The 27,094-nt window shown below is 39.7% G+C and overlaps 1 protein-coding gene across 1 annotated transcript in view; it reads left to right on the top strand.

Annotated features, from left to right (window-relative positions):
• Positions 1-27,094, top strand: part of SNTG2 (syntrophin gamma 2) — a 475,088-nt gene that overhangs the window by 323,911 nt on the left and 124,083 nt on the right. Inside the window, exon 9 of the mRNA XM_045008823.1 lies at positions 19,050-19,177. Coding sequence (XP_044864758.1) covers positions 19,050-19,177 — 128 coding nt within the window. The remainder of the gene's footprint in view (positions 1-19,049; positions 19,178-27,094) is intronic.

Genomic DNA, 27,094 nt, shown 5'->3' with positions numbered 1-27,094 from the left:
TAATGTTGATTTTCATTAAATTTTAGTACACCAGGGAAGAGTGGAAGAAAGCTAATGTTGAGCCAATATTTTAAAAGGGTAAATAGATGATGTGGGTAATTATAATCCTGTCAGTCTGACATTGATCCCAGGCAAGATAAATGGAGCTGCTGCTATGGGACTCAGTTAAAAAAGAATTAAAGTAGGGGTATATATCTAATGCTAATCAATGTGGATTTATGGAAAATAGATATCTTTTTTGGATGAGATTACACATTTGGTTGATAAAAGTAAGGTTGATGTAATACACTTAGACTTTTGTTAGGCAGTTGACTTGGTACCACATGACATTTTGATAAAAGAAAGATATAAAATTAATATGGTACACTATAATGGAATAAAAGCTGACTAACTGATAGATCTCAAATAATTGTAAATGGGGAATCATCAGTGAATGGGTTGGTTCTTGACCCTGTGCTATTTAACATTTTTATTAATTAACTGGAAGAAAATATGAAATCATCACTGATAAAGTTTGCAGATCACACAAATATTGGGAGGGTGGTAAATAATGAAGAGGACAGATCACTAATACAGAGGAATTTGGATCACTTGATAAAACGGGAGCAAGCAAACAATATGTATTTTAACATGGGTAAATGTATACATCTAGGAACAAAGATTGTAGGCCGTACTTTGAACATGTGGGAACTCTACCTGGAACCAGTGACTCTCAAAAAGATTTTGGGTTGTGCTGGACAATCAGCTGAACATGAGCTCCCATTGTGAAGCTTTTGCCAAAAAGATTAATGCAATCCTTGGATGCATAAATAAGAGAATCTCAAATAGCAGTAGAGAGGTTATTTTACCTCTGTATTTGGCACTGGTGCAGCCACAACTGAAATACTATGTCTAGTACTAGTGTCCACAGTTCAGGAGGATGTTGATAAATTGGAGATGGTTCAAATAAGAGCCATGAGAATGATTAAAGAATGAGAAAACATGCCTTAGAGTGATTGAGCTCCTTGAGTCTATCTATTTAACTCATAGAGAAGGTTAAGGGGTGACTTGATTACAGCCTATAAATACTTACATGGAGAACAAATATTTAATAAAGGGCTCTACATTCTAGCAGAGATGGGTATAACATGATCCAATGGCTAGAAGTTGAAGCTAGACAAATTCACACTGGAAAAGAAGGCATAAATTATTAACAGTGAGAGTAATTAACCATTGGAAGAACTTACCAAACTAGATGGTGGATTTTCCATCACTGACCATTTTAAAATCAAGATTGGGTGCTTTTCTAAAAGCTATGCTCTAAGAATTAGCTTGGAAAAGTTTTATGGCCTATGTTATACAGTCAGTCTGGATGATCACAGTGGTCACTTCTGGCCTTGGAATCTGTGAATGTATGAGTAAGTTTAGGAAAGATAAAATCATAAGGAAAATTCTGATTAATAGTAAAAAAGGAGACAACAAATAAGATTATGTGACAGACCCAGACCAGTGGGGTACAGGAGTCTGGTGGAGGGCAAATATACTGGTCACTGGATGAGTAGTTTTCTGTTCCCTGAGTGATCAGAGCAGGGGCTGCACTAGAGTAATCAGGAACCTGCTAGAACCAATTAAGGCAGACAGGCTGATTAGAACACCTGCAGCCAATCAAGGCAGGCTAATCAGGGCACCTGGGTTTAAAAAGGAGCTCACTTCAGTTTGTGGTGTGCGTGTGAGGAGCTGGGAACAAGAGGCGCAAGGAGCTGAGAGTGAGAGGGTGTGCTGCTGGAGGACTGAGGAGTACAAACATTATCAGACACCAGGAGGAAGGTCCTGTGGTGAGGATAAAGAAGGTGTTTGGAGGAGGCCATAGGGAAGTAGCCCAGGGAGTTGTAGCCGTCATGCAGCTGTTACAGGAGGCACTATAGACAGCTGTGATCCACAGGGCCCTGGGCTGGAACCCGGAGTAGAGGGCGGGCTCAGGTTCCCCCCCAAACCTCTCAACTCCTGATCAGACACAGGAGGAGTTGACCCAGAAACTGTGGGTTCCACCAGAGAGGAAGATCACTGAGGTGAGCAAATCTGCCAATAAGCGCAGGACCCACCAAGGTAGAGGAAGAACTTTGTCACAATATAAAATGGAACATATTCAGTTTTGAACATCATCTTATGTTTACAGATGGGCTCTCTCTTGCAACTTCCTAAGAGTCCTAGTAACAGGACTTTGATAAGTCAGACCTTAGGATGCATCCAAAAGGTGTAGGAAAGTTACTCTGCTACTTAGTTCTCTAAGAGGGGAGAGTTCTTTTCCTGAGGACCACCTAAAGTATGTAACAGAGGGCTCAGCACCTTTGAATATCACACCACTTTTTAACAGCCTTTAGGCACCCTAGTGTGACAATTTTGGCCAGAATAAGTATTTGACTATATTTAAATATTAAACATAATATTAAGCTTATAATTTTTATTTTTATACTTCACAGAAAAAAGATTGCTTTTGAAAAGTTCTCAGCAAATCTCTCTATTGAGTAATTGACAAAACAAAGTACATCAAGAGATAAATACCATGATACATAACCCACCCCCCTCTTTTTTTTTTCCAAACCAATATCAGGAAAAAACACTAAAATACATCGTGGTCTGTCTTTCTTACAGACCTGCTTGTGCTTGATTTTACAGAAGTAATTCAAGTAATTTAATTATACACTTATGTAGAATGCTACATTTCTCAAGAATATCAGATAGAATGAATGCCCAAATTAGCAGTAAAGACTGCAAAGTAAAAATTAATACATGAATAAAGCATATAAATCAATACAAAATTAATGCAGTAACTTCTGCCACTGATTCTCCAGCCTGGTTGTTTATGTATTTATTTATTTATAGTTCGTTTTTACCATTTAGCAGAAATTCACTGAAAGTTAAAGAACTCTGGAGATTTATAACATTCCATCATTATCTGATCCAGGACCATTAGAAACTCTTTACAAGTGTATACTTGGTTAACTTTTTAAATTTTAAAACGTGGCTTAACAAATAATTTATTTGTAAAAAGTATGAGTTCTTTGCGGAAGATGATGAAAGACTCTGAGAAGGTCAACCCCTTCTGTATTGAACATACAAATTGGCTTTTGCGTGAAGTGATTTTCATTAGTTTCTTTAATCAAGGTTTTCAAAATCCACAGTAGAAAGGAAAGACATTCTCCCAGACATGCTACATATCTATAGGCCTGGTTCAGGAAAGCACTTAAGGGTGTGTTTAAGTCTCATTGACTTCAAAGCTGAGCACACACTTAAGGCTTTCCTAGATAGGCCCCAATTCAGACAGGCATCTGTGTCATTCTACAGGAGTGGTTCTAAAAATATCCCCAAATAATTCTAAGAGCTTGTCTACACTTGCAGCAGCATATGGAGGGTACGTGTAGCTACACGTTGCAGTGAAAGGCAAGTTGTATCTACGCTCACTGTAGTGTGTAGCCACATGTGGCAGTGAAAAGCTCCAGCAGGGAAAGGCAATGGAGAGCTGCCAGAACCTTCCCCAGCTGCCTGTCCTGCTGCCAGAGCTATTCCCCACTGCTGGAATATTTTACTGTGGCAGGGAAAGGCTCCAGCAGCAAGTAGGATAACAATTCCTGTGCAGATATGGGGGGCACTGGTTCGGCCTGTAGAGAACCATGTAGGTTATATACCCAAGGGTTTAGGAATTAGGTCATTATACCTACTCTATGCACCTAAGCAATGCTGCACTGTCTACACTTCTATTTATACCCATGATATCAGAGCATGCACCGTCGGTAGACCTCACGCCACCTTAAGTGTAGATGTACTGTGGTTCTAAAAGACGTACAGCAAATACCAAGCCATTCCTACTGTACATACATTATCTCAAGACTAGCTAACCTTGCCATCACATATTTAATAAAGACCAAATGCCATACATAGCCAAAAGGACTTCCTCATCCCCTCCCACCAAGAACCAGCTCTTGCTGGTCCCACACCACCACAGGGTGGATATGCCAAATGGGGGTGATCACCATTTGTTTGAAAGTTTGGAAACAGAAAGGAAAGACATTTTCTAAAATGTGAAAGTGAGGCTGTGGCTCCTCCCTCAGTACAGAAATCACCATCAGGAATGAGGATGGTGAAGGAATCTGGAGCCCCTGCCCTGCTCCACCAACCTTTAGCAATCAAATTGTGATTCCAACCCAGGCCATTCCTGGTTTGTGAAAGAGAGCCATGAACAATTGGTGCCACTCATGACTGAAATAGCCAATGCATCATTCAGACCAGGAATCTTCCCTTCCTCCTGTAAATACCCAATAGTCTGATCAACACTGAAGAAACCCACCTTGGATACATTGGTTCTAACTAATTACTGCTCAGTCTCAAACCTCCGTTTCCTGAGTAAGCTCATACAGAAGCTAACCAAAGGCCAATTTCAAGCTCACTTAATCGAAACTAATATTCAAAACCTAGCACAATATGGATCCAAACCAGGACATGGAACTGAAACAGCGTAAGATATACTGATTGATGGTCTTCTCCTATCAATGGTCAGAAAGTAGATATCCATTCTCATCCTTCTAGACTTTTCTGTAGTGTTCAACACTGTTGACTATCAGGTACTGCTGTCTTATCTGTGAGAGATGGCAGGGTTCCAGAGTAATGAGCTAAAATGGTCTGATTCCTTCCTGCAGGGATGCTTTCAATGAGTAGTAATGGAAAATTGCACCGCTGCCACTAGACCCTGCACTTGTGGAGTTCTGCAAGGATCAATTCTTTCTCCAGTCCTGTTCAACATCTGCATGCAGCCACTGCATGAACTGGTCGGACTTAAGTACTCACAATATGCAGATGATACACAGTTCTACTTATCCTTCACCACATATGACTATACCACTACCAACAAGATGGCCCAATCTTTGGATCAGAGAAGCTCATGGATGAACAACAGCTGGTTGAAACTGAACTTGAGAAAGAGGAAAGCATTTTGAAGAGTTTTCACCCTTGGTTGAAGGCACACACCAACAATTGATCAATTAAGTCTGATCTAGGAGTATTCTTGGATTCTTTGGTGACAGTGAGCTCTCATATAACATCTGCAAGTAATGCTTTATGTTGGCAAGAAGACTGCCCCATCTTGGTGTATGATGGCCTCCCCTCAGTGATGTCTTCACCTCTTGGCTGGATTACAACAATGCAGTATATCTGGCATAAAGCCTTCTGCACTTATAAAAAGAACAGTAGTACTTGTGGCACCTTAGAGACTAACAAATTTATTTGAGCATAAGCATAAATTTGTTAATCTCTAAAGTGCCACAAGTACTCCTCTTTTTTTTGTGGATACAGACTAATATGGCTGCTACTCTGAATTCTGCACTTATGAAACTCCAACCGGTATGGAACTCAGCAGCACATCTCCTCAGTAACATGGGGTAATGTGAGCACATGAAACCTGTCCTGTGCTCTCTACACTAGCTTCCTATAGAACACCGAACCAAGTTCAAGGTCTTAACCTTTATTTTAAAGGCACTTCATGGCTTAGCTAAAAGATTGCCTAAATCTCTGGGAAGTCCGGGGTTGACAGCTTTGCTCTTCTAGGACAACAAACATACACTCTACAATAAGGGTAAAGTTGGTCTGTGTGCAAAATAGAACTTTATCAAGGGCCAGTCTGTCACTATGGAATGAACTCCCTTATGAACCAAGGACCATCACAAACTTCACCACTTCCTTTTACCTTACCTTTCTAGCAAGCACATACCTCTGTGTGTGTGTGTGTGTGTGTGTGTGTGTGTGTGTATACACACACTCACAATGCTATGTGCATATATGCTACATGGTTTTTTTTAAATGTCTCACAAAACAAAATACTCTACTGCACAGACTTCTTCCCCTGGGGTGAGGATTAACAAACAAATAACATGTGACAGTTGATAGTCATATTGCTTAAAGCATTACTGGAAAGCACTCAGCTACTGTGGTGATGAGTGTAGAATAAGAATCTGTATAGAATTTGAGTAAAACTTGCATTGCTACTTTTTTCCACTTTCTTCCTAGGGGGAAAATGCAATGTAAATATTGTATTGGCCTGAAAAATGGAAGAAAGTTTCAGGAGCCAGATGGGGTATATCATCAGAATTAAGTATTAAACCCCCACCCCCCAAAATATATTATTTTTTTTACCATAGCAGAATAAGTGACTCCCAAATAATTAAACTTCAAAATGAGGAAAAAAACCAGTATGAAGTCAGGTCAAAATGGCCTCATAATTTGAATTTGGTAAAACTAAGCTTTAACTAAACCTAAGAACAAATAAAATGTTTCCATTTTTTTAATTCCTTTACAAGCAGGTTAAAAATAAAATTCCTGTAGTGCTTGCCAAACACACATCGGCATTGTGATACTACAGAAAAACTGGAAAGCGAAATTAAATACAAATATAAAACACACTAATCTATTATTAGGCCATCTGAGAGAAATGCAAAATGTAAACTAACAGCATAAACAGTGAAAAGTAAATAAGATTTTTAAGTCTTTCATCTTAAATTATCTAAAGTGGGCTTTTTAATCTATAATTTGTAACTTGTCCCTTCATAAATAATTTTAATCGTGTAAAATTATTCAGTTCCATATAAGCCCCCAACTAAAACCTCTCAAGCACATTTACAACCTATCCTGAAAGACGATCCCTCACTCTCACAGATCTTGGAAGACAGACCAGTCCTCGCTTACAGACAGCCCCCTAACCTGAAGCATATACTCACCAGCAACCACACACCAAAAACACTAACCCAGGAACCTATCCTTGCAACAAAGCCTAATGCCAACTCTGTCCACATATCTATTCAAGTGACACCATCACTGGACCTAATCACATCAGCCACGCCATCAGGAGCTCGGTCACCTGCACATCTACCAATGTGATATATGCCATCATGTGCCAGCAATGCTCCTCTGCCATATACCTTGGCCAAATCGGACAGTCTCTACGCAAAAGAATAAATCTGACATCAGGAATCATAACGCTCAAAAACCAGTAGGAGAACACTTCAACCTCTCTGGCCACTCAGTAACAGACCTGAATAGAGACTGGGAATGGCTGAGTCATTACACTGCTTGAATCTATTTCCTTATGACAACTATCCTTACACCTCTTGTCAACTGTCTGTAATTAACCATCTTGATTATCACTAGAAAAAATTTTTTTCCCCTACTGATAAGTCCATCTTAATTAATTAGCCTCTGAGAGCTGGTATGGCATTTTCTCTGTATGTATATGTATGTGTATATATATATATATATATATATATATATATATATATATATATATATATATATTATATACTCTTCTTATATGTTCCATTCTATGCATCTGGTGAAGTGGGCTGTAGCCCACGAAAGCATATGCTCAAATAAATTTGTTAGTCTCTAAGGTGCCACAAGTACTCCTGTTCTTTTTTCATAAATAAGGAGGGACATAAGAACAGGCTTAAGTGCTTCTTTTTAAATCAAGGTCTTAAGGAATGCAACAGAATAATTAACTCAGATTGACTTCCATGAGAGTGGTGGCTAATTAACTATGGTAGATTTGGATTCCAAATTCCAAACAAATTAAAAAACAACCAAACAACGACGAAAGAAAATGCTTTCTGAGTCTCTAATGAACACTTATAGTGTATCTTTTAAAAATGCATAGTATCTTTTAAAAATGAAATGCTGCATCCCCAGTCCCAGCTGCTCCCTTTGCTCAGCACAAGAACCATCCAGAAAATGGAAATTTCTTCCCACCCAAAAAAAAAATTGTTCACCCCAAATAGGAATGAAATGTCAGAAACACAATATTTTTCATGAGCAGGCTTTCCACAAAAAAAAAAATTAAAAAATAAAAATATCCATTTCAGGAGAACCTACATGGAATTATTTTGTTTCCCAGCTGCTCCTGAATGAAACTGACTTGAGAAGTTGTGAAGTTGTCAAGTGAGGGATGCTGAGAGCCAGACAGGCAGAGAATCAGCATCAGCATCCCCCTTGGAAAGCTTTGGTCAGTTTTACTAGAGCTTTCCTGTCCAGGTGCTGATGAGAAAGCAAACCCACCTGCTCAGCTTCTCCCCCATCTCCGGGGCCAGAGTAGAAAGCCCAGGTATTCAGGTCCTAAAGCTGGAGGGTAAGCTGAAAGGCTGAGTGCCCAGAATCTCTGCTGCTCCAGCCCCAAGGTTGGAGGAAGATTCAGGTAGCTCAGATTCAGCAGCCTTCCAGAAAAGCTTTTATCAATTTATTGAAGGAAAATTTTTTTTGGCAAGGCTGAAATTTTCTGACAATACATTCAGTGGGCTCTACTGGAAATACTCTACCTCCCTTCACAATTACTTACACCTGTCAGTGGGCCAATTTTTCTAAAGGACTTCAACCTGGTTTATAAATTCATTAAATTACAAAGATTTAGACACTGTTTTGAATATCTGGCCCATAATTTCCAAAAAATAGAACTTTTAAAGATAAGTTAGTGGGGGTTACATCCTGCTCATATTAAGTCAATGTCAAAAATCCCATTGACTTTACTGGGGACAGATTGAAACCAGAATGTTCAAAGACATTGCACCCTGTCCTCCTACAACAAATCTCTCTAGCTTTATTGGGCATTGAAATAATTTAATTTAGAAGATTCAAAATGAAGGAAATGATTCTATCTTTGTAGATTTCTCTCTTCTCAGCTAGTTTATTTAACAAGAAAACCTTTATGAATCAAACCAAATAGGCCGTGAAAGTTACTGTGCATTTAAGATAACAAAAAGTCACTGTGTACTTAACATACCAGAGATCCATTTTAATGTGTCATCCACACTCTTAGAATTAGCAGAATCTGGACTCCCTACTGTTCTCACATCCTTGACATGCAGACTGTTTTCAAAAGATTTTATATTACCATTTTGCCCTTTATTTTATTTAAGGATCTTTCTATGTTCTTATGACCTTCTGAAGTTAGTTGGAGCCATGTAGTTTTACCATTCATGTCAGATAGTCCAAACTCAAATATTTTATTGATCACAAGAAACAGTATCTTGAAGAGAGTCAAAGATGTCTTGTAAGCGCTTCAGTGCTAGTTGTGATCAGCATTAAAAGTTTATAGTAATTGAGACATTTAGAGAATTCCAGGAATGAAGGACCTGAGGCTGTACAATTACCTGTTTTGGGGAAGTCAGCTTAGATGGAAAAGTTAGCTGGGTTTCTCTGGCTTTTCAGCTGTTTCCAAAGAATAACAACTCATGAAATAATTCCAGTCAGATAATAAATATAATATAACATTTAACCCATAAAATACAAGGTAACTTTGCACTAAACAGAACAATGTGGGATGAATTTATTACATATACTTTTAAAAAATGTTGACACCTGGATTCTGGCACTGGAAAGCTGGCAGAAGGCTTGGAAATGTCCTATTGAGGAGGTAAGAAGATGACAATGAACCATGTTCTTGGTTTTCTTTAGTATTAGTCTTTCCTCTTTCTTCCATTTTCTCTGCTTTGGTTTCTCTATATTTTCTCCTGGAAGTTGAGCTCAATCTGGCACTGACAGATTGGAGTGTCTCATGTAAGAATGTTTTCTTGAAACGCTGATGCTAACAACAAATGCTGCTGGAAATTAAATAGAATAGCTATTTATTGAAATGTAACAAGTTATGAAATAAAGAGAGGATTAAATTTTGTCCTCATTACTCAGCATAATTAATAGGCTGCATGCTGGGAAGAGCTGTAGTGCTGTGGGGAAAGGAGACAACTAATCCCCTCCCCCTCCTTGCACCCACTTTAAGCCACTATTCATGACTAAGGCTACATTTTAGTCACAGGTATTTTTAGTAAAAGTCATGTACAGGTCCCAGGCCTTAAACAAAAATTCACAGGCCCCTGACCTGTCCATGACTTCTACTAAAAATACTCACCTTGACTAAAACTTGGGCAGAGGCAGCTGCTGGTTCTCTGGGGTTGGTGGTGGTCTGGAGACACAATGGGTGCTGGGTGAGGTGGCCTGGGACCCCTGCAGGTGCTGGGGTGGGGCAGCTGGTAGGGGCTTCCTAGGTGGCGGAGGGGCCAGCTCAGGTGTTCTGCTGCTCCCGCCACAAGCACCAGCTGCCGCACATCCCCCCAGCCTCTCTGCCACTTAGAAACTGCAGGGGACCGAGCCAGGGAGCCTCCCACCCTGAGGTAAGCGCTCCCCACACCTCTACCCCCCTGCCCCTAGCCCTGATCCCCCTCCCACACATCCAAACTGCTGCTGCTGGCCTTTGCAGAAGTCACAGAAAGTCATGGAATCAGCGACTTCCATGACAGACTTGCATCCTTACTCATGACTGTCAAGTATCAGATGGGTAGCCGTGTTAGTCTGGATCTGTAAAAGCAGCAAAGAGTCCTGTGGCACCTTATAGGCTAACAGATGTATTGGAGCATGAGCTTTCATGGTGAATACCCACTTCGTCAGATGCACGTAGTGGAAATTTCCAGAGGCAGGTATAAATATGCAAGCAAGCAAGCAAGAATCAGGCTAGAGATAATCAGGATTAAACAAAGACTGTGAATGGCTAGCCAACTACAAAAGCAGTTTCTCCTACCTTAGTGTTCACACCTCCTCAACTGCTAGAAGAGGGCCTCATCCTCCCTGATTGAACTAACCTTGTTATCTCTAGCCTGATTCTTGCTTGCATATTTATACCTGCCTCTGGAAATTTCCACTACATGCATCCGATGAAGTGGGTATTCACCATGAAAGCTCATGCTCCAATACGTCTGTTAATCTATAAGGTGCCATAGGACTCTTTGCTGCTTTTACTCATGACTGTTGCTGAAGTTCTGGACTGCAGTAGGTGTTTCAGCTGGTGGACTCCACCACCATGGGAGAGAAATGATTGATGGATCCTTCAGTAATGGATCCACTGATGCTGCCCCTCCTCCAGTTGCCTCACTATGAAAAATCCCATCTGCAAGGTACAGGGAACTCTTGTGGAGTTGTGATCTTAGGCATACATATATTGTGGATCCCTAATGCAATCTTCCCACATCATTTCCCCCACCTCTCAACCTTGCATTGTAAAACCAAATTGGCTCTGCTACATCCATGGCCCACTAGGCTGTGGAGATCCACCCTATGTCTTTATATATAATGAAATAATAGGCCTCATTGTGGAACCCTTTACTCCTTTTGGTGAGCTCTTACTAATGCAGGAAGCCTCATTAAGGTTATTGGAACTAGTTATGCTAGTAAGTGCTCACCGACATAGGCGCTACATTCAGACCCATTGCAGGAATGCATACTTTATGTAGAGAGCATGTGTGTATTGATACATAATGTAGCATGTGTAGTAACCAATAAAACTCTGTTGTAACAAATGTACACACTAATTATCTTCACTTGTTTGCTGATCCCCTTTCTCTCTGCCTGTTTGTTTTGCCTTTCTCAATACATACAATCTTTGGACCACGGACCGTTCTGTGTTTGTACTGTACCTAGCACAACACTTGCTAGAAACAACTAATAATCAACCTAATTTCAAGCTGATTATATATGGTAATATACATGCTATTAAAAGAAGTAAATTTAAGAATTTTAGATATCATTAGGAAATGCAAAATGGTTTCATTTTTCTATATTTTCACATTCTTATGGAGAAAGTCTTTCAGTGTTAACATATTTTAACTACTAAAGGACCCAATCCTCAATTCTGCCTTCCTTATACTCCCAAAATACCCATGGAAGTCAAACATGGCCATCTTGCCCACATGCTCAGGGTTTAGCTGATCGCCATATTTGGGGTCGGGAAGGAATTTTCCTCCAGGGAAGATTGGCAGAGGCCCTGGAGGTTTTTCGCCTTCCTCTGCAGCATGGGGCACGGGTCACTTGTTGGAGAATTCTCTGCACCTTAAGGTCTTTAAACCACAATTTGAGGACTTCAGTAACTCAGAGATAGGTTAGGGGTTTGTTACAGGAGTGGGTGGGTAAGATTCTGTGGCCTGCATTGTGCAGGAGGTCAGACTAGATGACCATAATGGTCCCTTCTCATCTTAAGTCTATGAATCTATGAAGTCAGAGTTTATGGTATGCAAAGAGTGCAGGATCACACCCTTAATATTTGTTTTTCATTTTATGATAATATAATAAAAATATATAAAACTTAAAACAAAATTTTAGGAGGAAAATCTGATTCCAAACAGGTTTCAGTGTAGCTATGTGAATGTGACTCTTCAAAAATTAGATCATAACATGTCGTTACAATTTTGGCTTAGTTAACCTATACTTTCAAGATTCCGTTTGATAAAAATAAATATTTGAGATATTAACCTTGAACACTGTGCTATGGCTGTCAAGGGGCAGCCCTAATTCTGTAAATTACATTACTGGAGAAGATTCAAAATGTTATTTATCTCCCTAGACGTGATATTTTCCTTACAGGGGCCAATGACAGTTTAAAAAAAAAAAGTTGCCCAAGCTCTGCAGATCACTTGTCACAAGAACATGAAAAGTTGTGAGCTTCCACCAATCTCAGGTTTTGTTTCTCCCCAGATTCACTGTGAAAGCATCACCGTGGAAGCATGTCTGATTAGTTCTGCTACTTATCAGAGAACTTGCTGCTCGACCCCAATGAGCTATTGTAGAATATGTTTCACAATTTTACAGAAGCTGTTTCCTAAATTCTCCTCAGCAGTTGAAGTCTGTCCTGAATGAGGGTCACTAGATGGCCTTACAAGCAGATGCTTGTTCAGTGTTCTGTCTGAAATAAGATTCCTGAATTCAGTCCAATTCCTAATGGACAGATATTAGAAATAAATTGGCATTAAATTGACAGTCTCGTCAGAAAGAGAAAGACTAAGATGTGAAATGAATATGGAGTATAAATTATGATCTTATCCCAGAGATGGTCCCTAGAGAGCCAAATTTTTTGAAGCTCTTGGAGAGGTAGTATGGAAAGGCTTACAATAATGCAAATGATTTTCAGGGTTGTCAGATCAGCATCTTTAATAAGCTGTAAATTCTCAACTATAATAACAAAACACAGAATTTTCAAAAGCAATCAGTATTGACCTAACTGCTCCTGCTGAAGTCGAAGGGCTTTTTACCAGTCACTACAATGGGAACAGGGATAAACCAATGCTGAGCACTTTAGAAAATCCCAAACTTATAAAAGTAGCTATATAAAATACTTATAGAAATTATTCTGTATTACATGCATTTTTTTCCTCGTTTAGAAAAAATGCAAATAATCAGAAGCTGGTTATAATAAAATTTGAATATCTGGAAGCTTTTGAAAGTCTCTCTAGTCCAGTCACCCACATCACTTCTGCTTTCACATGCAATTTCCAAAATTCTCCAAATAAAATTGGAGATGATCCTAGACCAAAACCCTGGTCTGATTAAGAATATAAGAATGACCATACTTTACCTCTCTCCATGTATTCCTACCCTTTGTTTCCTATCTTTAACCAGTTACCGGTTATGATATGACAGTTATTTCTAAGCAGATACCAAACCTTTTGCTCCTTTCTCCCTGCTTCCCGAGGGTGTATGGAAAGGCATGGAGCCCTTGCAGAACAGGCAGCCATGTGGGTGTAGTAGTTTGTGCACTCCCCCTACATGCCAGAGAGCTATGCTAGGCAGAGAATATGGCTATATGCAATTTGCACAGTCTAGTGGTAAGTAAATATCTTATTCTAAGTTTTCCAAATTGTGTAAATAGCCCAGTGAAGCCATCATAGGCCTTCTAAACACCATGGCATTCTCCATTCCTTTTCTTTAGTTTAACAAGGTAAAATATGCTTCAAGGACTACAGTATGTATTAGGGATCTTAATATGTCTGCACAATTTTCTTAGGAAATAGAATATACTTTCTGAAAAATATAGAGGGATGCTTTCTATCCTCCACTACAGTGTGTGTAGGGTAATAAAATGTGGCCTGTTAGTAAATAAACCCATGGAATGGGGACTACTGTGGCTCCTTTGCATTCTCTTTCTAGTTCTATATGCTACAGAGTCTCCACGCAGACAGTCCAGTCCAGGAAGCTGCTGTTGTCTCTCATGTGCTCCCCACACAGTCAATGTTTGTAGTTCTTGCTACATGACAGCCATTCCTGCCTGAGCAGAATGATGTGTGGAGGATGGAGGTGCAGCCACTGGTCACAATTACACAATAGTATGGGCCCAGAAGTAACCAGATTTATTATGGGGCAGAGAGAAGCCAAGGCAGCTAAAAGTGTAAAAAAGGTGAGACACCTTTGGTCATGTGCATGGTTACAAATGATCATATACCTCAGTCACATGGCAGGAGTCTGTATCCACTGACTCCAGTGGTTACTGTTGCATCTTCTTCTTCCAGCCCCCACATTTAAAATAATTAAATGCAAATAAATCAGTAATAGCCATCAGAAAGCTAATACAGCCAGTTAACAAAAAGAATCATTTGTTCCACTGGTGAGTTGGAACCAACAACCGTAGACTCTGTTTACTGCTCTTGGTGTTTTTCATTGTCAATGAGTTGACATCCGTTCTTTCTGTCATCCTGGATGTCCTCATGAAAGAGAGAGAGAATATTCTCTTTGGCTTTGTTTAGATGTCGTCAGTTCTTTTTGGGGTTGTAGAATCTTTGTGTAGATGGTCCAACTGTTATTTGGGCAAATCTGCCTTTCACTTTCAGTTTAGAATTTAACAGTCTCTCCCATTTGCAATTAGAGTAACTGTTTAACATTTTGTTGTACTATTTCTTCAATTTTAGTTTCTTAACATAAAGGTTAAGTGTCCTTGACTCAAGTAAAGATCCTGTTACAAAGATATTTTTTTCTTTCTGAATTGGTGAACCTAATGAAGCATTGTGAGATGGCTAGTCTAACAATGAAAAATGTAGATCCTTTGAATCTACCATGGTTTTGCTTAAATCAAGTTCTCTGCTCTATCAACTGGCATCTCTGGTGCATAACAAGGTCTTGATGAGGAATGCCTGACATATTAAAGAAAATTGCCTGAGTTAGCCAGTTGTGAGTTGTGAGTTCTGTTAATAATTCAGCTGGACTCTCATGGTGAGCAAATTAATTTACACAACACTGATGTGTAAACCCAAGTAGTAGTCCATAAAGAACTTACTGTAAGCATTGCAGTTTAATTCAAATAGCTCTGTTCCAATCTTGTACCAAGGTGATTGGGAATTTCATGTGGTTTCAATGTTTCTTTTCCATTCTGTTTCCTGTATTTATTTCACATTTTACACTAGGCAGCAGTCAGACTGAGCCACAACAGACTTTTTACTTTATTCTTACATTTCTCAATATCCAGATGGATACAGTGAATTATAGTTAGCATTTCCAATCTTGGACTGGGATATGTCACAATATCATTTATACAGAATTCCAGTGTACATAGCAATTTCATCCCAATGGTCCCAGTACGTTTTTATGCTTGCAGGATGCATAATTTTTGTATTGGATAGTCATCTAGAATTACTATCTAAAGCTATTAGTAGTAGTATTTTGTTTAATATGCATGCTGCAGTAGCACTTGTGCCAGAACCCCATTATGCTAGGTGCTGTACACAGAGTAAATGATGTTCCCTTCCCCAAAGAGTTTTACAATCTAAAAGCTGCTGTAGGTTGCAGTGTTGTCAACTCAAGCAATTTTATCATTGGTCTCATGGTAACTGGTGTTCTTCTTAAACCCTTGTCTCCTAAGGTGCCTGTTATTACATGAGAATACAGCTTTGATTATTTTTTTTAAATAAGTGTTTAGCCCTGCTGATTGTAGAGAAAAGCTTGAAAAATGTGAAGACTAAAAGCTCAAAAAGCAGACACAAATAAAAAGAACCCAGAGTGAATTACTTTTTAAAAGAGTCATGAATTTTAAGGTGTGTTTGTTTTTTGTTATTTAGTTTTTTGGGCATCTGGCTAATGAATGCTTAGGGTTGGGTCAACGCTGAGGCTGGGTCATTTTGTTTCCTGTTTGATCTTAGTTTAGAAATGTATACTACTCGAGTCATATTTACATCAAAATCTTGTTCTTGAAGCTCTTCTATAAATAACCTGGGACTTGAGAGATCTGGGTTCAATTCCCTGCTCTGCCACAGATTTTCTTTGACCTTCAGCAAGTGACTTAGCATCTTTGAAATAGCATCTCCTCTTTGAAATAGCATTGCTCTCCCCCGGCAGGGTGTGGTGAGGATAAATCAAAATTGTGATATATTTAATATTACAGTAATGGGGACTGTTTAAGTATCTTAGATAACTTTCACTGTTTTTAGGTGCTTTGTAAGAAGCCCCTTGCTGGTTCTGTATTTCACATTTATTAAGCGCTTTTTCAGTTTTCATGATCGTTTTCTAAGTGGTGCTTCAAACAGTGGTTTCCAAAAGTTTCTAGTTTGTTTGTGCTTCAACTGATTGCTGTCCATAAGCATATTCATGAAATCACTCACAACCGAAACCAATTGCCACCTTTTCTTTCTCAATCTGAGCTCAGTTTTATTGTGTTTTAGTGAGTGTTACAGAAGTATATACCTCAGGGCCATCATTTTGCAGAAGAACAGTTCACAATTCATGTGATCTTGTATCAACTGAAATGTTGAGACTTTTCTTAATTTCAAAGTGTTTCAGTACTCGTGCGTCTGTGACAACTTTTTTAAATACCCAAAGAATTCTTTTTTAATCATTCCTGTTCCATTCTGTAGTATCTTCATGCAGTATTTCAAATGAAGGATTTCATTGTGATAAATTAGGGATTGGATATGTTAACATGCTCATGAGTCTCTGTAAAACCTCCTTTCTTAGGTTTGATTTGAGCTCCTTTGTCATTGAATGTGTCCTAAATTATTAATCTAATTCAGTTTTTAGCTGGCATTTGATAGTGTTTAAGGTTTCCTTTGGAATTCTGGGGTGCTGATCATTTTCACCCCAAATCAGTAGATCAACAATAATTTCCACTTTACCCAGATCCTCAAAAATCTGGAACATCTTTGATGCACATTACATGTTGCTGTTATAATGTTGAGGATCCTGCCTTTTGCAGGTATCCCAGGATCCATATATCCAATTCTTCAGGGAGAGAAAATGCCCAATGTAATGGTTTTGAACAAAATTCTAAAATTGAAACTCACAAGGTTTACTTGTCCATATATGGATTTTTCCTGCCTTAGGTATAACATGTGATTCAGGATGTTCAAATCTGTGGCTAAATTAGGGTGACCAGATAGCAAGTGTAAAAAATTGGGACACTTTTTTGTGGTGGGGTGGGGGAAAGGTAAAAATTGTCTATATAAGACAAAGCCTCTAATATTGGGATCTTTGGTCACCCTGAGCCCAGGGCTCCCTAACACAGCTCAGCTGACTCAAGTCCCACTAACCCTGCACTGAAACTGCGGTACAGACTCGCCCAAAGTGGCCACTGACTCTCCCACCTGGCTTTATAACCACCCCCACCCCTGCTGTGGCGTTAGATAGTTGCGGGGGGCACATGGGAAGCTGCACCACATCGAGGCACCACCCGCCCCTGCTCTCTGCCAGGCCCCCTTGGTGCCCTCTCTGCCTCCAGCCACTGCAGGCTGCAAGCCCCAGCCAAATGCCCTTGTTGGGTCATGGCTGCTGGCAGGCAGCAGCCCAGGTGGGCTGGCTGTGTGGGGGCAGCATGGCAGGGACTGGGTTGCTATTTACCCCGCTGGCGTGTGCAGTGCCCAGCACTGAACGGAACCCGCATGCCGCAGGGAGTTGTCTGCTGGGTGAATGGGGAGCAGAGCTATGCAGTCTGCAGGGTGGGGCAGTGCCAGGGCCTCCTCTAGCCACCCTGAGCCAGGCGGTGGCGGCGGCTCCCCCAGTAGCACCCCCAGTGGCACTGCACCGCCGCTCTGGGGCAAACTTCTCCCCCAGCTAACTGAGCTTCCCGGGTTGCCAGAAGGGTGTCAAGGTGGGGAGTACCAGTGGTGCTTACCTGGGGCGGCTCCCAGGAAGCATCTGGCATGTCCCTCTGGTTCCTAGGGTCGGGTGGGGTGTTGGGGGAGCGGAGGGCTCTCTGCCCACTACCGACGCCTACAAGCCCCACCCCCGCAGCTCTGATTGGGCAGAGACCCCCTCTGCCTTTGTTCCTAGGGGCCGCCAGCAAGAAGCTGCCCCAGGAAGCACCGCCATGCCAGCCCCAGCACTTTGGCAGTGATGGTGAGCGGTCCCCAATATCGGGACAAAGGGCATCCCGACGGATGTGCAGTCGGGACGCGGGACAAATGTGTTAAAATTGGGACTGTCCTGATAATATCAGGATGTCTGGTCACTCTAGGCTAAATGAAGCCATGGGTAAATGTCACAATATATCAGTATATGCAGAATTTGTTGCCAAGTATCAGAGGGGTAGCCGTGTTAGTCTGGATCTGTAAAAGCAACAAAGAATCCTGTGGCACCTTATAGACTAACAGACGTTTTGCAGCATGAGCTTTCGTGGGTGAATACCCACTTCTTCAGATGCAACTTCTTCTTGCATCTGAAGAAGTGGGTATTCACCCACGAAAGCTCATGCTGCAAAACGTCTGTTAGTCTATAAGGTGCCACAGGATTCTTTGTTGCTTTTACAGAATTTGTTGCATGATTGCTGTAGTCCTTACTTCAATATATTTTATGCACTGTTTTTTTCTTGACAATTGTGTATAGATATTTAAAGGAAAGCACAAATACATTCCAAATAATGTTCTATCCTGTAGTGATTTTATGTTGTAACCAGAAGGAATTTGGATGAAGAAGAATAGGAGATTTATGAGTAAAACACTGACATTAAAATGAACGTATTTGTATCATCAATTAGAAGTGGGCTTTACATTTTAATTAAAACATAAATGGGTTTTACAACACACAAACAATAAAATCAAAACACAGGCATAGCACCAAGATCTCTGTTTTGTTTTCACATAAATGCTTATTTTAATTTCTCTCCTAAACTCTGTTTCTTAACAATTATATTACTATATGTTACTAGTTTTTAAAAGAGCACACAGCCACAGATGCATTTCCATGCCTTCTGCACTGTATGATCTGATAGCCTGTGCTTACTGATTCTCATTTATTCTCTACAGGCCCCATCATCGCCCTCTTCACCCATAGCTAATGAACCAAAATATGAGAAGCGCTGGCTAGACACCCTATCAGTTCCTCTGTCGATGGCTCGAATCTCAAGATACAAAGCTGGAACAGATAAATTAAGGTTTGTAATTTGAAAGGGAAAGAAGTGGGTTAACTAACTGCACCTATTTTTTGTTGTGAAGATTTTGGCTGTGGAAGAATTCTTTGACTTGAAGATGAAATTTTTTAGTTCATATTATTATACAAAACCATGCTGTCTATTTTCTTTTGAGATTTATAACATGCATAGAAGGACTGTTGAAGACAAAGAAAAAGTTAAAAAGGGCAATAAAAGTAAGTAGGTAAGATAAGGTAAGTAAGTAAAATAGGGTTCCACCAGGTCTTTTTGACAGGTTTTCATACCCCTTTTTTGCCTTACATCCTGTCCTCAGGTTCTGTATCTGGTCACATGCCCTTTTGGAGTGGTCAGCGATTTGGGGGAAAATAGAGGTTTTATTTATTTTTTTCATGGGGAATGTTAGGGATGATTGTGTGCATGTGATTTTACATGTGAAAAATAGGTTTTTAGATAATTCAGAAAATAAGGCAGGTTCTGAGAAGAGATAAAAAATAAGGGAGATTATTAAAGAAAGAAGAAAATAAATAGAAGCAAAAAAGATTTATTAAAAACAGAGAGGAAAAATAAAGTTTATTAAAGAAAAGAGAAAAAAAATAAGGGCTAGTAGTAATACCCTTGATAGGGTCGATCACCATGTATTTTTGACAGGTTTCTGCACACCTTTTTTGCATTTGTCCCGCCCTGTGAGTCCTATCCAGTCATGTGCACTTTTAATAAGATCATAGAATCACAAGATTGGAAGGGACCTCCAGACATCTTCTAGTTTAGTTCCCTGAACTCCAGGCAGGACTAAGTATTATTTAGAGCATCCCTGCTAGGTGTTTGTCTAACCTGCTCTTAAAAATCTCTAAATACAGAGATTCCACAACCTCCCTAGGCATTTTATATTCAGTGTTTAACTACCCTGACAGCTAGGAAGTTTTTCTTAATGACCAACCTAAACCTCCCTTGCTGTAATTTAAGCCCATTGCTTCTTGTACTAATCTCAGTGTTATCAAGAACAATTATTTGGCTCGTTTAAACAAAAATACCCCCACCACCACCAGATAACACATACATCTTTTTAAAAAACAGTATTTTTAAAGTGTTCCCTAGAGGAAAATTTTTACAATGAAATCTTTGACTTTATACAAAACACACAGACACACACACGTTAACTTAAAAGGAAGAAACAGCTTATGTAAAACAGTACATAAGAATGCTGTTTCTCACCCACTTTTTAAATGCTGTCAACATTTTTTCCTAAAGGAAAAAAAACTGTTGTAAAGAAGGCTTTAGATGTATACAAAATATAAAAAAAAAGTAGTGCAGGGGTCGGCAACCTTCAACATGCGGCCCATCAGGGTAATCCGAAGGCAGGTTGTGAGACATTTTATTTACGTTGACTTTCTGCAGGCACGGCCCCCGCAGCTCCCAGTGGCTGCAGTTTGGCCTGAGGAGGAGATACATTTCAAATCTGTCTCTGAAGAGAAAAAAACAGTAAGAAATTTGTATTGAGAGAGATCTAGAACTCCATCCCCAATGAGCCATATGCAGGAGAATTAACTTCTGTCTCTATTTCTGCCTCAGACTTCCCTCCTGTGTGATGCTAAATGAGTCATTTTAGCTAAAATTTTGACAGGTGGTCACTGAGTGTGGGTTCCTCATTTCCTGTGCACCAGGCATCTGGGGCTTGACACTCTAACTGCAGGTGAAGTCAATGGGAAATGTCAATGCTCAGTACCATTCTCAGTCAGGCAGTATAGTCTGGAGGAATGAGCACATTCCTCCAGATGTGGGAGTCAGGAGACTGAGCTCTAACCTTGGCTTTGCCACTGTTTCATTATGTGACCTTGAGCAAATCACTTAAGACATCTGGAGGGTGGGATAATAATAATAATAATAATTTATCTCCCAGGCAAGTTGTGAAAATACATTCATTAATGTTGGTTATATATGCAGTCACTGTGGGTTTCGAAGAAGAGACTGCAAGGAAATTAATAATTTTGTATTCAGGGTTTCGATGGCATGCAATACATAAGGGATCAGATCGGGCCACACATTGAATGATGAGGATAAAAAGAATTGTTAAATAGTTGCCTCCTTTCTTGAGCATCATCATCCCATGCACTGAATGAAGCATATGTCCTGATTGTACGTGATCATTTATTTAAAGCTATCTTAAAGCAAAAGGATACAGAATTCAGGTTGCCTGGGAATTATTTAACTTTCAAGAGCTTGACTCTGCAATCTAAATTATGTTCTTTTAACACCATTGTAATTTTACATTGTACACATATTTTATCAGACATTTTATTAAAACATATACACATATATGTGTGAATATACACACACACGCCATGGTAATACAAGAAATTTTAACTAATTTGCTGCTTGTGGAGGAAAGGCAGTCCAAGGTTAACCTCCAGTAGAAAAATATTTTGAAAATACCTGCCAATTAGTGATTGCCAAAAGCCAAATATTATAATATGAAGAAATATTTTTATAAGCAAGGGAAAACTAAATAATTGTCTGGCATTTTCACAATATTTCCCTATAGGAGGTTATAAGATCTTCAGTATTTAGTAGGTTGTTTAAAAGATTAGTCTTAATTTAATTGTGCCTGCTGGTCTGATGCTGTTTTGAAAAGCTTTTTTGACATTCTTTACATCTTCTCTCAAGGACGAGAGAAAAATTGCTTTGTACGGCACCAAACACGTTATCTGCACTGAACAAGTAAGAAATGAGTAAGAGACAATGTAAGAAGTCACATCTTAGTTTTCTGACAAATTTTTCAGATATTCTGTTTCTTGCTTGTGAATTTGCTTTTTTATACAAACTGTCATAAACAGGGCAGAAGTCAATCCAGTTATTCTTGCTGTCTGGCAGTTATAGCAACTTGAAATGACCTTGCTGATCTTATTTGTTGGGTTTTTTTAACCATGATTGTTGCAAGCAAGGTGTATTTTCAGTTTTTTCTCTATCTTTCTGTAAATAATCTTTTCTTCAAGCATTTTGGACAGGTATCTGAACAAAACTGAGATTGTCTGTCATAGGGTTATAAACTATATGAAACTTTACTCAAGTTCATCTTTGCTGTTCCCTTTATAATGTCTTACAAAGAATTTCATGTCAGGGTGTTGTCATTATTGATTATAACACTGTGCTGACCTTTCTTGACTTCTGTTTGTATCAGACATGTTTTGCACTGGTACAGTTATCTACCATGAGAGATGCAGTGTTGCCTAGTGTTCCCTTGGTTTGTTAATCACTCTGGGACTTAGGTGGAAGACAGGTGTTTGGATACCTAGAATTAGGTGGCAGTGTGCATGCTCTGAGGCAGAAACATAGGGCCCCTAGGGAACTGTCTCCTTGAAAACTTAGAGGCCAAGTGAGTTTAGGTGCCTACAGGGCTTTGACAGGAGTTTTGTGCTTTGCAGTGATCCCAAAATTGTGACTTAGATGCCTAAAACATGGACTTAGGCACCAATTTCTTTTGTGCATCCAGCCCTGTGGCTATACTGAATGTGTGCATAGTGCAATAGAGACATTGATCCCTGACTGGGACCCTGAGGTGCTACTGGAATAAACAAATGATAGTAATTTAAGAATAATGAATAACCTATGCCACTATTCTTCTGGAAGCAAGATCATCCATTTAGTCGCAAATATCTTTGCAAATATGATTTTTCATTATCCAATCAACTCTAGTTCTAAAACACCTGTTGGGATATTTTCATTGTTAATCATCCTACACTTTCCTTTATCTATCCCATTACTTTTAGTAATACTCCCTTGGTGTTCCCAAATGACTTCTCTCAACATTTAACTCAATATGTTGATTTGCCGAGTTGGCTTTGAATATATTAACATCTGGTCTAGTTTAATTTAAAAGAGATTCACTAGGAATGTGTTACATTTAGAGTACCGGATACTAAATTTCTGCATGAATGAGGACCAGTTAACAAAATAATATCAGTCAAATCAACATGTAGACTTTTTGGATTCATGTATCTGCCATATTCTGTTAGCATTTTTTCTCATCTTTAAGTTATCAGCTAAGTCACTTGGTGTTGATGTGATCTCTTTGTTACTCTGTATCAATGTTATTGTTATATTATTATATGAAAACTACAGTATTTGTGAAAGATCAGGGGGGGTCAGTAAATGGTACCACCCATATCGCTGAGAAAACATCCCCAGTTGGTGCACAGTATTTCCCATCCCATGAATATCAGAGTGTTTTCAAATTATCACATTGGCAAAACAATTGGTTAATTTGGATTTGAAATATTAATGGTGTCTGAGAATTTTTCATGCCAATATTACTGTTCTTAACTGATCACAAGCAGTGTGGTGTTTTTATTTTTAAAAGAGGGGGAAGAATTGTTTCACTTTTTGTTCTGCTTGCTGGTATACCAAATTCTAATGCACTGTACTGCTGCCTCAGACTTGTTAGGGTGTGCTGTTTGCTAGGATAAACATGACTGAGGAAATATGACATCAGTATCCCAGTGCAGCACGTCATCTGGGAAAACTGAAAAAAAATGCTTTTTGAATACTGCAGATAAAGAAGCAGTACACTTTCAGAAAATAAACAGGAACATTTTCAGACCATTTTCTTTAATGCCTAGTCCATCTTGCGGTGGAACTTAGCTAACTGGAATTTAGTTAAACTTTCTGTTGGCAATAAAGAACCCCTGGTGGTGTTAGACTCACATTGTTCAATGGAGTTAAAGGGGAAATTATGTTCCTGTAGATATCATTTAAATGGTTCCTACTCCTGGGTCTTCCACTTGTAGCACAAGGCAGAAGGGAAATCCCCTAGCTTTCAAAGGCTGTTGATCCTTTGAGGCACTGGTAGGTTTCACATACAAAGCAACTTGCCAGTGCCGCTGTGTCATCTAATATGTTCCGCTTCACTTCACTTCACTTAATCTAATATGTTTATCAGGAACAGAAAGCAAAGTGCTCCCTAACCTCCAAAAATCAGTAGTTCAGCATTGAGCTCTCACTGTGTCCCATTGTGATGCAGTGACTGCCTCAGCTTCCCCTCACCACTGTGCCTTGATTTCCCTCTGAGTTGATAGGACATTTTATATTAGCCAGGGATCAATCTCTCTCTCACTCTCTCTCTCTCTCTGTAGAAAGACCCCACAATAAGTGCAGCCTATTCTCTGGTCTCTTTCTTACTAGCTACCTTAGATATTCTGCTTCCTCTTCTCAGTAAATCTTATTTTGTAGCCTGCAGTCACATGATCCCTCAGAACAATGAGTCCCATGATGTCTTGCTGCTCGAATAGGATTGTGAGAAGCCATATACTCTCCTTATGGGACTCAGAACACCCTGTTAAACTGTGCTAGAAATATTTACTTATTTTAATATATGGATACTTGAAAGGCATATATCTCATCCTCTAGGCACTTCTCACAAAATTGTACATAGCACAATTCTTACAAAACCAACTAATTCTGTAGCTTATTCTGTCCACACATAAACTGAAGAATTGATTTAAAAATTCACCATTCTGTACTCTCCTTAAAGGCTACAGAAAATCATTTGCAGATCAACAAGTTCAGACCTAGCTGGTCTCTGGTGTACGTGGGTGCCAAGTTCTTCCACACTTTACCGTTTAATAAACAATAGCTTGAATAATATCCAGAAATCAACAGGCAGCCAATTCAAATCACACAACACCATTCACTGTGAGTTGGGATGTCATGACCAGAAAATCAATAATTGAGAACAAATGTTTCATTTCCCAACTCTAAGGGGAAGGTTGGAGGATGGAAAACAGCCAAAAACCCTTGAGTACCAAGGGAGATCCCACCTGCCTTGAGAAGAAGTACTACTGCTAAAAGCAGGAACTCGGCCAATGCAGTATCTTCAGAGAAAACAGTAACACTGTGTAGGATACATTTCAATATATGGCTGCCAATACCTTGCACTGGCTGGGAGAGGGACAAAATCACATTTCTCATCTTTCATTTCAATTATTCTCAGATAGTGCTTACTGTGAACACATTTTGGAACCCTAACCTCTGCAGCTAATTTAAATTTGTTAGGATGATGTACAGTAATGAAGAGAATCCTTTTAACTTTCCTAGCTGCATTAGACTCTGCAGTGCTGATAGAAGCAAAATAGACTGAAAAGTGACTTTTTTCATTAAAACAAGTCAATCTGAGTCAGGATAAACATAGAGAAGAGGTTTGATTAATAAGATGCCACCATTTTATACTGTGACTTTCTCCCGCTCTGGCAGGGTCAGAGGTGTGTGGAGAAACTGGGTCTCCCGCATCCCAGGGATTGCTTTACCCACTGGGCTAAAAGTTATATGGTGGGCACCACAATCTCCTCCTCCTGGCTTCTTGGAAAAAATGGCATAGGCACCTAACTCCAGGAGAGGGTTCACAGCTGAGAATAACAAGCTGAGATAGGTATCTCTTGCAACACAGACTTAGGCATCTATCTCCATGAGAGAGGTGGGGCTTAGGACACATCCCCCTTGTTAGCATCTCCCATTGGCAAGCTTCACGGCTTGCCACCTAGTGTGCTGGCTTATATGAATCACAACCCTATTTCTCCCCCTTTTTTTTAGTTCGGGAGCCTTTGCTCCTAACTCAGGCTTTGTGAATCGCAGTGATTTACTGGGCATGTAAAAGTTAGGTGCTATGATTCTCAGTGTCACAACACCTAACTTCTTTTATGCATCTAGTCCCTACCTAGAAGATCTTGTAATCTTAGGATAATGATAACATGCAGCAGGTGGATGAAACAAACAAACAGATAGGAGCCAGGGAGAGAAAGAGGTAGGAATAATAAAGCAGTTTTAGATTATGCACACAGCTAGTATATACATCTTGTCACCTGCCTAGCTGTTATCGACTGGCAGTGTTCTGTATTCCTCTCAGCAGAAATGATTATTTAGAAGGGATGTGGGACAGGATAAGGTTGTGGCTTTACACATTTCTTTTCTGGGAGTCTGCATTGTGCACATGAGAATGATTGCCAGATATTGATGAAAATGTCTGTGAATCCTAAAAGTCTGAGGAATTTTATCCTGAATGATTCATTTGACAACATGTTTCAAAAGCGCAATATTCTCTATTGACAATTCTCTTGTTTCAAAAGTTTCAGTCATCTAGTAGTGAGTAGAGCCATAACCGTGAGCCATGCATGACTATTCACCGAAACAAAAAGCATCGTCCAGTGGAGACCCAAGTGCTGCTCCCTGCTCCACTACAAGACACTTGGGCCAAGATTCTGACAGGTAGTTCAGCTCTTAGCTTTCACTGAGATCAGTAGGGAGTTAGCACCTAAATACCTTTGAGGATCTGAGCCTTAGTGTCTCTCTGTTTCAGGTCCCCATCTGTAAAATGGAGATGGTAAGAATACATTTCTATGTCACCTGGATGTTAGGAAGATAAATACCGCAACAAAGTTACTGTGCTGCCTGGCAGCATGAGTCAGAGTTTCTTCACACATCCACAGAGAGGATCTCCAATGTGAGGCTGCACCACAGTCTCGAGGTAGCTCTGAAACAAATTGCTATGGGTGGAGAACAAAGCTGCACCAGCAGCAGGAGAGGAGCTTCAGCTGTACCCTCTTCTATGCTCTCTTCCAGTAACAAAAAGCTTTTGTTAAATGTAATTATTCCAGGGACTTTGCATGCCTGTGCCAACCCTCCAATAAAGAGATTGTGAGGTCATAGTACATAGAATCTGCCCGATGAAGTGGGCTGTAGCCCACGAAAGCTTATGCTTAAATAAATTTGTTAGTCTCTAAGGTGCCACAAGTACTCCTGTTCTTTTTTCAGATACCACAGTTACATATAAATTACATAGCTAAAATCACACATCATGAATAACAACTAATGAATAGTTGAATATTCAGAGGCTGAATATTGCTTGTACATGCTATTCAGTGAATGTAACAATGA

Source organism: Mauremys mutica, chromosome 3, assembly GCF_020497125.1.
Source record: "Mauremys mutica isolate MM-2020 ecotype Southern chromosome 3, ASM2049712v1, whole genome shotgun sequence".
In the NCBI taxonomy this organism is placed as follows: Eukaryota; Metazoa; Chordata; order Testudines; family Geoemydidae; genus Mauremys; species Mauremys mutica.
This window is presented reverse-complemented; position numbering and strand designations above follow the sequence as displayed.